This window comes from Glandiceps talaboti, chromosome 1, assembly GCF_964340395.1.
Source record: "Glandiceps talaboti chromosome 1, keGlaTala1.1, whole genome shotgun sequence".
In the NCBI taxonomy this organism is placed as follows: Eukaryota; Metazoa; Hemichordata; class Enteropneusta; family Spengelidae; genus Glandiceps; species Glandiceps talaboti.
Window position 1 is genome coordinate 4,447,501 of NC_135549.1, and position 16,677 is coordinate 4,464,177.

General features: G+C 35.6%; 1 protein-coding gene across 1 annotated transcript; it reads left to right on the plus strand.

The window, feature by feature from the left end:
- Positions 1–709: 709 nt before the first annotated feature.
- LOC144437529 (integrator complex subunit 13-like) lies at positions 710–15,967 on the plus strand. Its single transcript, XM_078126476.1, has 15 exons — positions 710–1,341; positions 4,598–4,672; positions 5,091–5,293; positions 5,619–5,699; positions 6,040–6,256; positions 6,996–7,155; positions 7,449–7,492; positions 7,775–7,999; positions 8,338–8,428; positions 8,770–8,846; positions 9,526–9,683; positions 12,814–13,041; positions 13,483–13,622; positions 14,021–14,165; positions 15,747–15,967. Exons 1-15 carry the CDS (start codon positions 1,120–1,122, stop codon positions 15,775–15,777), a joined length of 2,097 nt encoding a protein of 698 aa, XP_077982602.1. The 5' UTR covers positions 710–1,119; the 3' UTR covers positions 15,778–15,967.
- The last annotated feature ends 710 nt before the right edge of the window (positions 15,968–16,677 follow it).

Consider the following 16,677-nt stretch of genomic DNA (forward strand, 5'->3'; position numbering starts at 1 on the left):
AACTATATATATATATATATATATATATATATATATATATATATATATATATATATATATATATATATATATATAAAACTATGTAAGTTTTTCAAAAATTTGGCAAGCAGAAGATAACATTGCATAATATTTAAAAAAGATAAATGTCTATTGATACTACTAATTGTTACATCACATTCTGTAAACAATTTTTTCCTTTGTATACTGAAAATTAGACAATCTCATCATCTACTAAATTTAAATGACATCTTTTACAATAGTTCAATGTAGGATAAAAAACTAAATTCTTTTACAAAAATGTAGTTAGGCCTCAGACCCCCCCCCACCCTCCAACTAAATTTGCCAAAATTGAAAATGTTTCAGACAGCACAATCGATTTAAAATCAATAGTTCTTGTGTTGACACTTTACTTTATTTTAGTTCCATTCATTTACAATATTAAATTCTTCTAGTTCTCAATTTGATGACATTTTAAAAGAAATGTTTGTATTTAGGGGGAACAAACATGTCCATTAAAAGTAAAATAGATTTTGTAGGATGAGAACTAAAATGTCTTACCCCCCCCCCCCCCCCCTCCGTAGAAGAATTTAGTACATTGAACTCTGATCTCTCCTCGGAAGGTTGGAGACAGAGTTGGCGATACTCATTCTTTCGAATTCAAAAATAATGTGATTCAGATGCTGTGTTTGTGCGATGAAGAAACAACATGGCGCTGTCCACGAAGGGAAACGTATGAGGTGTCTGCTGTAATTATTATATACCAGGCGTCTGTATATTACTTGTATTCAGTCATATAGTGAGATTACTCAACGGGCGATGCCATAAAGTAGAGTTCAGTACAGTGACTTGCATAAACACTCTCCTCAAATCAAGACAAAGCGTGCGTGTAATGTACTGACGAGAAAGTCGGAGAATAGCTGAACTGTAATGTAAACACAACTGTCGAGCAATCGCAATTCGCGTAAAGGGAGTTTATTGATTTTGATCCTCAGTATTAATTCTCTCAGATAGTAGCAACTTGTTAAATGTAAATGACTTAATCTGTGAAAAAAAACTTTACAATTTACAAAATCCGATTTGTACTGTGTCTGGAACTGTGCTGTTTGCAAACCCGGAAGTATGACCTTCCCAGCTTCTCATAAGACTGTGTTTGTATTGGACCATAGTCCGGAGTTTGCTGAGTCCTGTAGACAAAATGTGGACTTTGACATCTTTACCAAGTCGCGTGGCACAGGAGTTATTCCTTTAGCACCTATTGCGAAGTCGTTATGGACTTGTGCAATCGAGGCAATCCTTGAATATTGCCGAATTGTGTTTGACATATTTCCATCGGGAAAATTGGTAAGTGTTGTGGGTCATACTGAATACTGTCCGAAGTAAAACCAGGAGTCTAACTACTTATTACACTTTTTGTCATAAAACCTTAGCATTTGGGTGTGTGAGACACACGCAATTCTTGTTTGAGACACACACAATCCTTGTTTGAGACACACTGAATCCTGGTCATAAGACCTTAGCATTTGACGTTTTATGCTACAATTTACTCTAAAACAGAACACATCAAAAGATGGGTTAGTCGGAGGTGACTTCTTCAAAGCATCCTGCTTTACACATTGTTACAATTTCGTGTGGTGTCTAAGACACACTAACTTCTGGTCTGTCGAACAGAGTAAATTGTTGAAATTAAGTCCCAAATGCTAAGCATTTATGACCATCAAAAGATGCCGCTTTCAACGTTGAAGAGAGCGCTCGAGCAGTCAGTAGACGTCTACTACGCGATGTCCAGTGTTTTCGGTGACCATCCAGCTTTCCACTGATGATGTTTCTCGTGTCTCCTTTTTAACCCCTCTCTCGCTGTGTCTTTTCGTAGAGTACGTACGTCCAGTGTCTACATCAACTTTTAAAAAGTGGTGTATGATAAGCTCAAACTTCAATGATTCTTCATCCAAATAAGATGGTACTCTGCCGTGATAGTAGTCCTGCTACGGAGTAAGTCGTCCCTTGAGCGAAACGCGTACACCTTCTGCGAGCATGCCTACCGTAAAAGTGACTCTTCAGAATCGCAATATCACAATTTACGACCTGTTTTCTTAGTCGCGGTCCAATGGATGTTTCGCATCTCGTCGGCCATCTAGGTCCGTGGAATCATAAAAAGGGGGTACTTTGTTCAGATCACCCTCCGAGAATATGGGTACGATGCCCCATTTCTTCTCTCTCTCTCTCTCTCTCTCTCTCTCTCTCTCTCTCTCTCTCTCTCTCTCTCTCTCTCTCTCTCTCTCAATGTGTTGTATGTATGTAGGGAGGTATGACATCGCTACCGATTTTATAAGAATATCGCCAATCCCTATAATAACGTCATTGTTCCGTATTAGGACCGTCATAGACAAGAATAAAACCATTTAGGAAAGGAATAACAGTTCACAAGCGACTGTGCGTTGAAGGTATAGCTCTGGATTTATACGCTACGGGGTTTCGACACGACGTGTCGAAACCGAACCCCGTAGTGTAGAAATCCAGAGCTAGTTGAAGGTAAAACCTCCCGGATTTCGGAAAAAAGGGGGTTTTTGAAGTGATTTTCTCCCAGATTCAGTATACAAAAAAAAAAGGGGGGGGTCTTTTCAGTGGAAAAGGGGTACATATGAAATTTCGCTAACAAGCCGGGGTACCCACCCATCAATGATCGAGCGATTGCCACCGCTGGGGCGTCGGAGAGTCAGAATTGTTGGTCACCGAAACACCCGTCGTGTAGACTACCCGAACTCTCAATCCGTGTTGACGGCCCTTTGGTGTGTGCTGTTTTAGAGTAAATTGTTGCAGAAAATCCCCAAATGCTAAGCTCTTTTGACCAGGATTCAGTGTGTTTCGAACACCTCAATTCTGGTCATAAGACCTTAGCATTTGGTTGTTTTCTGCAACAATTTACTCTAAAACAGAAGACATCAAGGGTTCCGTCAATGAGAGTTGATGCAGACACAAGTTGGTGTGGTTTCGACTGGAGTGTTTGTTTTGTCGCCTGGAACTGACGCATCTTTTGATGTGTCCAGTTTTAGAGTAAATTGTTGCACAAAACGGCAAATGCTAAGGTCTTATGACCAGAATTGTGTGTGTTTCGAACAAGGATTGTGTGTGTTTCAAACAAGAATTGTGTGCGTCTCAAACACCCAAATGCTAAGGTTTTCTGACAAAAAGTGTAGTTGATATCTAATACTCCTAATCATAAACAGTACTAGTATATATTGACCCTAAATATAATAATTTGAGCCCTCAATTACTGTTTTTTTTCTGTACCGAAACTTGTCCACACAGTATCAGGCTCAATACATAGTACATATTATTACAGAACCATTACTACAGACCTCGACCTTGGTCGGGTCAAAAAATAGGTATAAACTCACTGTTACAATTTGATTGAAATACATAGGGCAACTGAAACATTTGCAGATCTAATATATTTCAAAACACTAAATGAGTGTCAGCCTTGCCTCTACAGTTAATTATCAAAGTTCCCGGGTAATCAAACACAGTGTTACATTGATGAGTTACTGTGACCCCCCCCCCCCCCCCCCCCCAACAACTCAGTGGCCACAACTTATTCTGTTTTAGGTCAATATGTACTGGTTACAATTAGACATATGTAGATATCAACTTATAACAATAGTTGAACCCCTGGTATTACCTTGGCAGTCTATTTTTTGCCTTGGGCAGTCACAGGAGTGTTGTTTGCAAAAATGTGGACCTAATACTTGGGCAGTCTAGCTTTTTGTCTTGGGCAGTAATTAGTGCTAATGGCACAAACAATACAGATTTGTTAGTCCTGCTATGCCTGTAGATGTTGGGACCCAATTCTGACATCGAAAGGGACAATGTTGAACTCGTATGTGTCTTGAGTTACTCAGTCTTTGCACAATACTGCATAAGTGTACATGTAACAGTATGCAAGCAAGATTTCATAAAAAACAACTTGGGAGTTACTACCGGTAATTAGGTTGAAAACCATTCATATACAAATATCCAGAGAAGAAAGTGTAATAGTCTGCAAAGCGCAGTGACAGGTTATGGTTACTAAACCCTGGGAGGGGGGAAACTGTGAACTATGAAAAGGGTCCATGGGACACTAGATCCAGGGGACATCAACATGTTGTACACTCTTGTCATTTCGAGTTGGGACAGGGATAATGCAACATTCCGGATTTGGACTCAAAGCAAACTCAGGAGTAACTTTGAGTGTAAACACTGGAATGACAAAAAGTGAAAAAGCAAAAGCATGACCTCAAAGTAAAAAAATAAAACTCCAATTATTACAGCTAGGATAGGGGTAGCTCCTATGTTTGATCACTTTGTCCTAATTCAACTTATCTCACATCAACTCATTCCATATTAACACATACTTCTCAATTCACTTATTTCACTCAAAAAATACATGTACATGTACTTTATATCAAGCACATTCCACTGTCTCCAAAGAACATACATGCAATTCTGGGACTCTAACAATTACGTACATGTAAAATGTGGCATATGTGTTTAGAAGGTGACCACTCATTCAGAAGTATTCAATTAACATGGCATATTTACTGTTTTGATTCTTTTCTTTCAGATACGATTCATAGCAAGTGACACAGAGTCTCACATCCTGAATTCATGGCATGCTGATGAACAAAATCTTCCACATGTAAGTACATGTATATAGTGAAATTTACACTTCACTTTGCCATCTGGAAAATCATAATTCCTATCAAAGTCTATTACTATAATAATAGTGCAAATGTTCATGGATGGTGAGGAGATATTTTTGAAAGATATGTATTAAAACACACTTCCTCTTTTATGTAACTAATGCGTGTGCGTGCATGCATGTGTGTGTGCGTATATGTGTGTGTGTGTGTGTGTGTGTGTGTGTGTGTGTGTATGTGTGTGTGTGTGTGTGTGTGTGTGTGTGTGTGTGTGTGTGTGTGTGTGTGTGTGTGTGTGTGCCTCTAATATAAGTAGGGATTCATTGCCTTCCTTTTCTCAGCAATACAATGGCAAGCACCCCAGTAACATATCTAACATTGTAGTGATGTCTATGACATGTACATGTAAATTTACAGATCACACAGTCACTTGCAAGGCTAGGTCCACCCAATGAAAATGAAGACAGTAGTGAATGCAGTATTATGCATGGTTTGGCATCAGCTGTTGAAATACTGTGTGAATGCAGTGAGAAACAACATGAAGTGAGAACATCACTTACAGAGGAATCAAGTCTTATAAAGAATAGAGGTAGAATTGTGTGTATTACATCTGTTAAAAGGTAAGTTAAAAAGTCCTACCAGTATTACATAACACCATATGATATACTTGACAACTTTTAATGGCAAAATATCAGCATTTTGTAGGCTTGTATATGTCGTAATAATGGAATGTAGTAAACTATTCAATTTCAGTCACATTTTAATGACATAAACTTGAGTTGCATAATAAAATAAATACTATACAGTGTAATGTTGATTTTGTAGATTTCAGTGAAGCAATATATGTAGTTATACATGTATTCAACAATTTTGATTTGTTTTCAGTGATTGAGTGATTTTCTTTTTCATTATTGGTCTGGCCACTTTCTATTTTGTTGATTTCAGTGACAGCCATGTTAAGATGTTAGAAGAATGGGTTCAAGATGCAATAACACAACACAATAAACTGGCTGCAGGGTCAGACAGGTCAGTAGAACAGTCCACATGTTACTGTGGTGTAAAATACAACACACTAAACTGGCCACAGGTCAGTAGAACAGTCCACATGTTACTGTGGTGTAAAATGCAACACAATAAACTGGCCGCAGGGTCAGACAGGGCAGTAGAACAGTCCACATTTAGAGGCACATGTATGATAAACACTTTACTGGCTGAGAACCATTAAAAAATAAACATGCCTTAAAAACAATAGAACTATCCTTCAACACAGTTGAAATTACATTGACTATGTACATTATTATATTCAGTAAAATCAAAATCTAGCCAATCTTATATATTTACGGTTTCCTTTCTTTCATCTCTGTAGCCTGATGCCTATCAACCTGTGCGAGTTCTACTTGATACATACCATGCCATTAGGGGTAGACTCACCCATCACAGAGGATAAACACATTGTATCCAGTGTGCTAACCAGTTTCATTAGTGCCAGCAGATCTGGTCGATATCTAGCTCATAAGCTGGCCCAGGTTGTACAGGTTCATTTTGACCTTGCAATCACCACAATAACTGGTATACCAATGAAGGTATTGTTAATAATTATATCTAGTACAACAGCATGATCATCCTATAACTTGTCATGATTTATACATACGAACTTGGAGGCCAATTTTAAATTATTTGCCGCACTTACTGAAATGTGTATGATTGCCCAGAGATCAAACTTTTGATCATCTCACAAACTTAGAATTTGTTGACAAATAATCAAAATGGCCTGTAATATTACTAAAATTTATGAATATAGAAAGTAATTTATAAGTCAGATTCTGTTCTTTTGTGATGCTCATTAAATTGAACCTTAAATTAAATAAAATAAATAATTTTTCTTTATACTGGATAGTCCTTTAAGTATATACACACTTATCTCGTAAGAAGTCCAGTGAGGGCCATCCCTCATGGGTTCAGTGTTAATGGAGGAGGAAAACGGAGTACCTGGAGAAAACCTGCATTAGTCAGTAGAGTCAAACTGAACGAATCTCTTCTCACTTACAGTGTGGTAAATTTAATCAAACCCTGAATGAGTTCGAACCCTGACTGCAATGGTAAGAGGCAATTGGTTTAACCACTTGGCCACCGACAACCCAACCTTGACATCAATGTCTTCTTTTGTCATGCTAATTAGCTTACACTCTGACATAGTATTCAAGGGGCAACCTTATCCTGAAAAAAACATACTTTAAAAAATATAATTGTGAATAGTTGAAGTAAAAGTAGCGACAAATATTTTGATATGGTTATCTTTTCTGTTTATGTGTTGACATGCAGGAGGAGCAAAATGCCAGCAGTTCAGCCAACTATGATGTTGAGTTGCTTCATCATAAACTAGCACACTCGGATTTGGCAACACATCACAACATTACTGGTGAAATTAACACTACAATGGGCCTTACACTGAAATGGTGTACCCCAAGATCCAATACAATAGGTAAGTTGGCATCACTCTTGTTGCCATTATTGTTGGTTGGCATCTTCAGCATTGATGTAATTGTCATCCATCCTTACAGAAACTAAAATATTTTTTCATGGTTCATATTAGAAGAAAAGTACAAGCAATGTTGTTGGAGGGAGCTAGCAATTTAAACTTTTAGCTACAAATATATCAGTACACTATTTAGTATAATGAAGATTGAAAATATGAATGAGGAAAATGGACCATAATGGTCCTCCATAGAATTCATATTTGAGTTGTTTTGTTATGTCTGTTTGTTTCGTTCACAGAAATGCAGCATTGTACGGGCGCATACAGAGTGACACCAGTTGATGTAAGTATTTCCTATTATAACATTTGACTCACAACGCTTTCACTGAAATTATCATACTTGACACTGTGCAGTACATATATTTTATTGAATGACAACACATCAGTATGACTTTCAATGGTTACATGTAATGTGTAGTAATTTTGCCAAATTCAAGTTATGCTGCCCCCAGTGGCAAGGTGTTATTATTGTTTTGTTTTTACTCCTACATAAATGTCGATATTAGAAGTATTCCAGAAAAGTGAAAACTTGGTTTTATAGTTTTATTTTGATATTCATTTCAAGGTTATTAGCAGACCATCGTCTTGCCTGACCAATTTTCTACTAAATGGACGACAAGTAATGCTGGAACAGCCTCGGAAGACGGGCTCCAAAATTATATCCCACATGTTGACAAGTCATGGAGGGGAAATTTCCATTCATTGCCTTATGATAACACGATCTACGCTTGAAGATCCACCATCAATCAGTGAAGGATGTGGTGGTAGAGTGACTGACTATAGAATTACTGTGAGTTACACAATTAGGATGCTATTTCTCTTAACTTTTGTGTACTATGTCACCATTAATTGCTATATACCATTCTTTGTGCACTATGTTTCCATTATGTGTGTAGGATGTCAACTTTCTCTGTGTGCTATATCACCATTGCCTGTGTAGTATGTCATCATACATTGTGTAGTATGTCATCATACATTGTGTGGTTTGTCACCGTATGCCATGTCATTCAAGTAAGCAATGCCTTTCTTGAGTAAAAACATTCTTTGTACAGAATGTGTAAAAATGTACATCATTTTATACTTTCTATCAATGATTTCCAGCATTGTTATTTTGAATTTCCATTTTAGGATTTTGGTGAATTCATGAAAGAGAACAGAATTGCGCCAAAAGAATCAACTATAGTTGAAGGTGAAAGTGATGATGGTCCTGCTAATAATGGTTAGTAAACATTCTCCCCCCCCCCCCCAATAGATTAGGACACCATGTTAATCTGTATATTCTGTGTTTTTTGTCAACTCTAGCATACATTATTATTTCAAATATTTATTTACCAACACACAAACTCATGTTACCAGTAACTCTGCAAAGATTTCACATTAGTTCTACTATTACTACTACTACTACTACTAGGTAGGAACCTGTCTTTGTACCAAATCTTGTTCAACTATATTCGCTGGTATCTCACTCAATTGTCACAGTCTTTTCAAGTAAATGTGTTTTGTGTTTGACGTTGCTGTATCATTAATTACATGTATTGTTATTTCTTTGTTTTGATACAGCTAAAGCTCAGTTAGAACGGCAGACAAGACATTGGCCAATGGTGATCAGTAACACTATTGTATTCAACATGTTATCTGTAAGTAAAATACTTAGATGTTATTCCTCAATATTTTTCTTCGTTCAGCCAAGGAAAATATGAGTGAACTAAGGGGCCTTTGTCACTATGAGTTGCTAGATGAGTATTGACAATCCTTAGGTCACAAGTATTTTTTGGCTGAATGAAGAAAAATATTGGAGAATAACATAATTATACCAGCGCCAGTAATATCAAAGAAAAATTGGGGAAGGTAATGGCATATATGATTCATATATCGAACAAAGCAGAACCAGTGATGTAGACAAGTGTTGTCGTGACGTAGAATGATCAGAGTATATATTCCATATTTTTTGTTAAACTTGGCATGTGCATGGTATAAGTATATATTATCAATCTGTATAAATCATTGGACTCGTTAGATATGTTATAATTTTGATTCAAACTTTTCACTTATTAAATAGACATTTATAAGACCTACAATTTTGAAAATGAATGAGCTGTGCTGCTGATAATATTTAATGTCTCACCCCCAGTTTGTTTTTTGTTTTTTTGTTTTTTTGGGGGGGGGGGGGGGCTTATTTTGAACACCTAACTCTTAGTTCTGTGGGAATTTTTAGTATAACACTAAACACAGCAAAACAAATAAATTTATCACACCAGTATCTGTTGTCATGCAAATGTTCTACATTATTGCTTGATGTTATAACTTTTCTTGTAGCATGTAGATCCACTGCCATCATTAATTACTAAAGAACACTTAGATGAGGATGATGTTTTAGAATGTAAGAAATCTATCTATCATTTGGTTGGTATGGAAAGTAGAGGAGAGGCCTTACCAGTTCCTGTAATGGGGTCAAGAGGAAAAGGACCTAAAAGGTAACAATTGGTTTACTAGATTTATGGTTAGAGTTGGATAATATTGTGATAACATAATTTTAGTTGAGTTCTATATTGCAAGTACAACATCACTGGTGAAGCATTTGGTTAAGTTGTGTCTTAGTTCTGTAAGAGTTGTAGGGCTGAATTAGAATGAATTTGACATGGTATATCTGAGCCCTGTAAGAGATGAAGTAGAATGAATTTGACATGGTGTATCTGAGCTCTGTAAGAGTTGTAGGGCAGAAGTAGAATGAATTTGACATGGTGTATTTGAGCTCTGTGAAGTAGAATGAATTTGACATGGTGTATCTGAGCTCTGTAAGAGATGAAGTAGAATGAATTTGACATGGTGTATCTGAGCTCTGTGAAGTAGAATGAATTTGACAGGGTGCATCTGAGCTCTGTAAGAGTTGTAGGGCTGAAGTAGAATGAATTTGACATGGTGTATCTGAGCTCTGTAAGAGTTGTAGGGCAGAAGTAGAATGAATTTGACATGGTGTATCTGAGCTCTGTAAGAGTTGTAGGGCAGAAGTAGAATGAATTTGACATGGTGTATCTGAGCTCTGTAAGAGTTGTAGGGCTGAAGAAGAATGAATTTGACATGGTGTATCTGAGCTCTGTAAGAGATGAAGTAGAATGAATTTGACATGGTGTATCTGAGCTCTGTATTAAGACATGGTGCATCTGAGCTCTGTAAGAGTTGTAGGGCTGAAGTAGAATGAATTTGACATGGTGTGTCTGAGCTCTGTAAGAGTTGTAGGGCTGAAGTAGAATGAATTTGACATGGTGTATCTGAGCTCTGTAAGAGTTGTAGGGCTGAAGTAGAATGAATTTGACATTGTGTATTTGAGCTCTGTAAGAGTTGTAGGGCTGAAGTAGAATGAATTTGACATGGTGTATTTGAGCTCTGTAAGAGTTGTAGGGCTGAAGTAGAATGAATTTGACATGGTGTATCTGAGCTCTGTAAGAGTTGTAGGGCTGAAGTAGAATGAATTTGACGTGGTGTATCTGAGCTCTGTAAGAGTTGTAGGGCTGAAGTAGAATGAATTTGACATGGTGTATCTGAGCTCTGTAAGAGTTGTAGGGCTGAAGTAGAATGAATTTGACATGGTGTATCTGAGCTCTGTAAGAGTTGTAGGGCAGAAGTAGAGTTATAGGACTGACGTAGAATGAAGTTAACATGGTAATATGGTTTTAATGACCTGTTCACCAGAATGTGACATAAGTAAGATTGATTTTCAATGAGAATGTTTGTGACAAGTTTACATTGAAAGCTTTATGGCCTGAATCAGTCCTGATGTGATGTAGGATTGAAATGTCATTCATATTAGTTTACCACAAGTAATTGTTAATTGCAGAAGTTAGAATAATGAATGGCCCAAAGTGTGTTTTAATAATTAGAACAGGCAATTTGTCCAAGGTTATATTTACAAACAGAAGCTTTATATTTGTAGCTTTGTTTTGTAGTGATCCATATGTAAGTGTTTAATATACACATGAACACGATTTCCACAATTCTTTCTGCCCTGTATATCTATATGCAGCTGAATAGTAGTGTGGATGGTATATGAATTAGAACATGAATTCAATAGTATATCATGGCTGTCTATTCTTATAACTTCTAAATTAGACAAATGAACGGGTCGTGTTTTTTCAAGTTTTGTTTAGTCATTCTAATATGATCATCGATTTGTATAGCCTTCCTGTTGTACAGTAACTTTACTTAGAATTTTAGGTTTGTATTACTTAGTCTCAGCATGGTATACTACTTTATTGTGTTGTACATATACTTGCTTTATACAGAGACCTTGGGCCAAAATACCCTTACCTAGTGTTTGTCTGCTAAGTTGACACTTATGTAGTCTGTGAAAATATCATGAAAATCAATAACTTATAAAATTTACCCACAAAGAAATAGACGTCATGAAGTATAGAAAAATTAAAGATTGTAACACTTTTGGAAGGTATTGTACAAATTAGTTGTAACCACAACATTTTTTGTATGACTAAAGTTGTCAAAATGGAGGAAATTGATTACAATTTGCATAAATTTGTATGTTAACTCAAGATAGAGCCTACCTTTCTCAATAACTGCCACAATGAAAACTGTGGGTTTTACAGTAATATCTTAACATGTACATAGAATAAAGGAAGATAATTGACTCTCAACAAACATTGTAATTTAGGGTTTCCTGGATTGTCAGTTTACAGTTACATGCAGTAGTGGTTTGACTGATGCTGAAATAATAATCTCAATTGAATGTGTGTAAGTGTGTAAAGTTCTACTTGGCCACTGCTTCAATTGATTAATGTGTGCCATTACTCTTGGCCTCTGCTCCAATTTAGAGAAGACTGATTTCTAAATGGAGATTTATGAATGACCTTGCATGTGATGTCAATGTTTAATGACCTTGAGAGTGTCAGGCCAAATTAATGAATAATCTGCCTTTCTGTGTATTGGTGTGATTGGTTTGAGTGGTAATCAAAGTGTTACTGTATATTGTAGGGAGTGAATGTCTTTCACAAATAATCTCATATTCTACCAACAAGTTATTATAGAGACTGTCTTGTTCTCAATCAGTGTAATCAAGTACATATTGCTCTCTCTCTCAAGTATTTTCTCACTTGACAAATTTTTTTAGAAATTGATAAACAACTGGTATGACAATACATGTTTCTGTTATCCACTTATACTGTCATTTTAAACGAGAGCATTTAACAAGAGCCACACAAATGAAGAAAAAGACTACTGTAAACCGTGATATTTTCACTACTAGAAAATCTTGTGATTTTACAGTCTTCAGCTAATTCTTAAAGTCTAAATTTTACTAGTTACATGCACCAGACTGGTACATTATATATGTACAAGAAGGCATTTTAGTCTCTACTTATTTTTGCAATTTTGTTTCTAATGAAAGAAATGGAAATAAGTCTTTGGTGAAAATTTCCAGTTTTACAGCATACATCATGTATGTCAATGCAATGCAGTACAAGGTGAAAAGATCCCAGTGTGGATACCTCTAGGAATGATTCCACACAAAAAAAACACTATTGCATCCATCCTATTAGTGTGTTCAAGGTGATATCATTCACAATGATCAAAATTCATTTACTCTTTTGATTTCAGGGAAGAGCAGTATCGGCAGATGTGGTCTGAGCTGGAAACCTTGGTGAGAGCGTGCAGTGACTTATCATCAGCTCATGAACAAGTTTTAGACTGTTTGCTGGATTGTAGGAAACCTGCTGAAGATAACCCCAAGACTTCTAAGAGGAAACAAGTTGTTGAAGTCAAAGAAGATATCACAGAAAAGACATCCCAGTCTGAGACTGAACAAGCATGGCAATCTTTAGATAAGTAAGTGATAATAATTCCATTTGAAAATAATATTATAACAGAGACAAAACACCTTAGTCCAAGCAAGTGTAGTCCAATCACGATTTATTTTGTATAATTGTATGTTTAATATATAATGTTATACTTCAACAATAGATGACTTTCTACATAATGTATAACCTGTACTCATATATATTTAAAGCCAAGTTCAATTTTACAAATACCCTGTATTATAAATGATGTCATAATATGAAATGTCAAGCTTTTAGAGTAGTACTCAAGTTTGAATGTCAGAAGCTGATCATTATTGTGAAAACTTGGACTGAGCTGTAAAAATATTCTGCATTTTTATGATATGTTTTGTGCCGCAGGTATAAACACATGACAGAGAGGGAGACCAGACTTAATCTCTGGTGATTCAAACAGTGATCTCATTCATGTATATTTTGTTTTGTGCCATAGGTATAAAGGTATGACAGAGAGGGAGAAGAGAGACTACAATCTAGGTGATTCAAACAATGATCACATGAAATATGACAGTCCAATGTCTCCTGATGCACCTCCTAAGAAACAAAAAACAATGACAGGTGAAAAAAAGAAAGGTAGGTGATTACTTGTACAAATAGGATCTATAGAAGTGGACATACACACATAATAATTGACAGAATAATGGCCTTGTTTGTCGCTGAACCTATTGTCGTTATGGCGAATGCAAGATATCAGTAACTTCAGTAATAATACAGAAGTCACAGTGTCTGCACTCATATTGTCACATTTTAGATGTCTGGTCAGGATATTCAAATCAACTTTGACCTTTGACATTGACCTTAGATGTCAAGGTCAATTTGAATATTCTGAATAGACAGCTAAAATGTCAAATCAAACTGTTTCTTGTAGATCAAAGTCTCTTACTAAAGTATGCTTTAAATGGTTTATTGTTGTCAAAGTTTTACAAAAGTGACAAAGTAACATATACAATTTTCATGATGATAATTTTTAGATGGTGGCCCCAAGTCATTCTTAGCATTATGGAATAACAAACTGAATAGTATCTACTCCAAGAAACATTCTGAGTTTGCTGGCAGAATGGCTTCTACTGGTGGTGTTGCTGAACTCTATCCACAAATGAAGTCAGATGAAGAAGGGTAAGTGTCTTCACTGTAATTAAACTTTTGTTCATTTGTGAAATAGTCTGTAAACTGAGTTTCTAAGCTTTTTGTTCATCAGATGTTAACACATGGACAAGTAAAATGTTGATGTCAATGCATGTTTTCACATTGGCATTAAGATTGGTCTTCTGGCATTGTTAATACAGTTGATGGCATGATAGAAGTTTCCCTGGCATTTTACATAATTTTTGTTTATGTACTATTCCTGAATACCTGTTGAGTTTTGTTGATAGCAAGTTAACTAGGCTTCAATAAGGGTGACCCTATTTTTGTAATTTCTCATTACCCGACTGACCCAAATTTTCAGAACAATTTCTGTATTATTTTCACCCGCCCTTAATATTTTGCTGAACAGTGCCCCTCTGGCAAGAATAAGAAAGTGTTGATTGTCTATGTCATCTACAGTCATGGCAGCAGAGATGACACTTGTTCATGAACAGAGCATTTCTTTCATGATGGAAGTTACTCGAGTAGGGGGCTGAGAACATGCCAATTGTGTAGAGAAGCTAGGAAAGGGGTTGTTACCAGGAATCCAATAAAAAGAAGATAAAGAGGAGAAAAAGGAGAGGCAGAGAAATTTGAAGAATATGATTTTTTAAACTTTTTTAAAATCGACCTACCGACCGATCGACCGAATAGTAATGAGAAATATTTAAAAAAATAGTTTCACCTAAGTAGAATACTACAAGTATATTTTCATATGCAGCAAAATTACTCCCAGAAGGGTATTATGAATATATAGTTTAGGCACCTTTAACTTTAAGGTAATGTTCAAATTCCATTCTTATAAGTATGCTACAACATGTAGTTTAGGCACCTTTAACTTAAAGATAATGTTCAAATTCCATTCTTATAAGTATGCTACGACATGTAGTTTAACACTGATCCAAGTATGACGCAGGCCTTTCTGCTCATCAATTTTGAATCGGTTTGACTGCCTCTAGATCTGGTATATAGTGATACACTCTCTTTCAAATTAAAACTATGCATATGAATGTAGACTATATGTAACATCAGGCATAGCAATTCTTTTAACTTTGAACTCTGCCTCTACATTTTGTTTTTATTGAATACAAGATCAGTTTATTCTGATTGGCAGGCTTTTTCCAAGGAAACTCTTAATTTTAATAATAATGTTTAAAACAAATGTTTGTTTACACATCCTTCTCTGCAGACTCTTTGACCATTCATGTTTGCCATGTTTCCAACATTCAGGATCCTTACAGCAGTGTGTTGACTGGCACCACTCCCTTGGGAGATTTTTTGTTCTCTCATAATCTTCAAATGTTTTGAATTTGTTATTCATTTCAAAATTTGTGAAGGAAAATGTGGTCAACTTTTTCTTTTCCGAAGTGTTTAGTGTTCACGCAACTGTTTGCAGTCACTCACTCACTCAAAAAAAACCCAACTGTGTTTAAAAAAAATGTTTTATTTGAATAATGAGTGAAAGAAGCCCAGAGACTTGGTAGAGCAAGTGTAACCAGTGTGTTAAGTTCTAAAATGTAGTTGCCCAGTTGATGGAATAAAAATATTTTGTGTGTTTTTCATCTTTTGTAGATCTCCGATCAATGGTAATGGTCAATCATGAAAATATATGAAGATATTTGTTTTCAATTTACTCAGAAATGTATGCTGTGGTCAAGGTGAACTGAAAGTGTCATATTTTGTACACAAATCCATGGTATGATAAAATAGGTTAAAGTCAGAATTGAAAGTTTTAGTAGTGCTTCATAAATATGAGTTCAGTTTTACTATTTATCGAATTGTCTTTTTTTTTTTCTTCTTCTTCTTCCAATACTGACATGTTTACAGACTTGATAGTTGGTTATGTGAATAATTATTTCACCAGTATATAGAAAAATAAAGATAGTTTGCTTAAAGTTTGTCAAACTTGATGACTTGTGTCATTTTCTCACACTTTCTCATTACAGTTACCACTACAGCAGTATTCAATATATTTCATTCACACTGCTATGTGCAGTGGTTGAGTAAAGTGAACAAGACTTGAGTTGGTGATAACAGTGTAAAGTAGAAATAGGGATAACAAAAGGGTCACCATACATTAAATATATGATGAAATCCATGTACATACAATAACATAACACCCTTGTAGGTAGATGTTTTGGAGTGTAGGATGGGTGGTACCACAATCATGACATGCACAACCAACAAGTAAAAACAGTTTCAGACAGATTAAAGTCAATTTTAATTACTATAATTATTCTCTATTTCTATATAATAAATATTATGTGTAATAAGATACAGCAATGAATGTACAATATATACAATATTTTGAATAAGTCCTTTATAAAGAAACAATGAAAATATGCCATTCATAAAACTAATGGAGTAGACTGGTTTTTAGTTCTATACAACTAAAAATGTACACAGAACAAAAAAAAATAATTATATTTTATCAGTACATGGGGTAATTACACTTAATTACTAGTATTTCTGTATAATGCATCATAGTATGTATGTGTGTGTG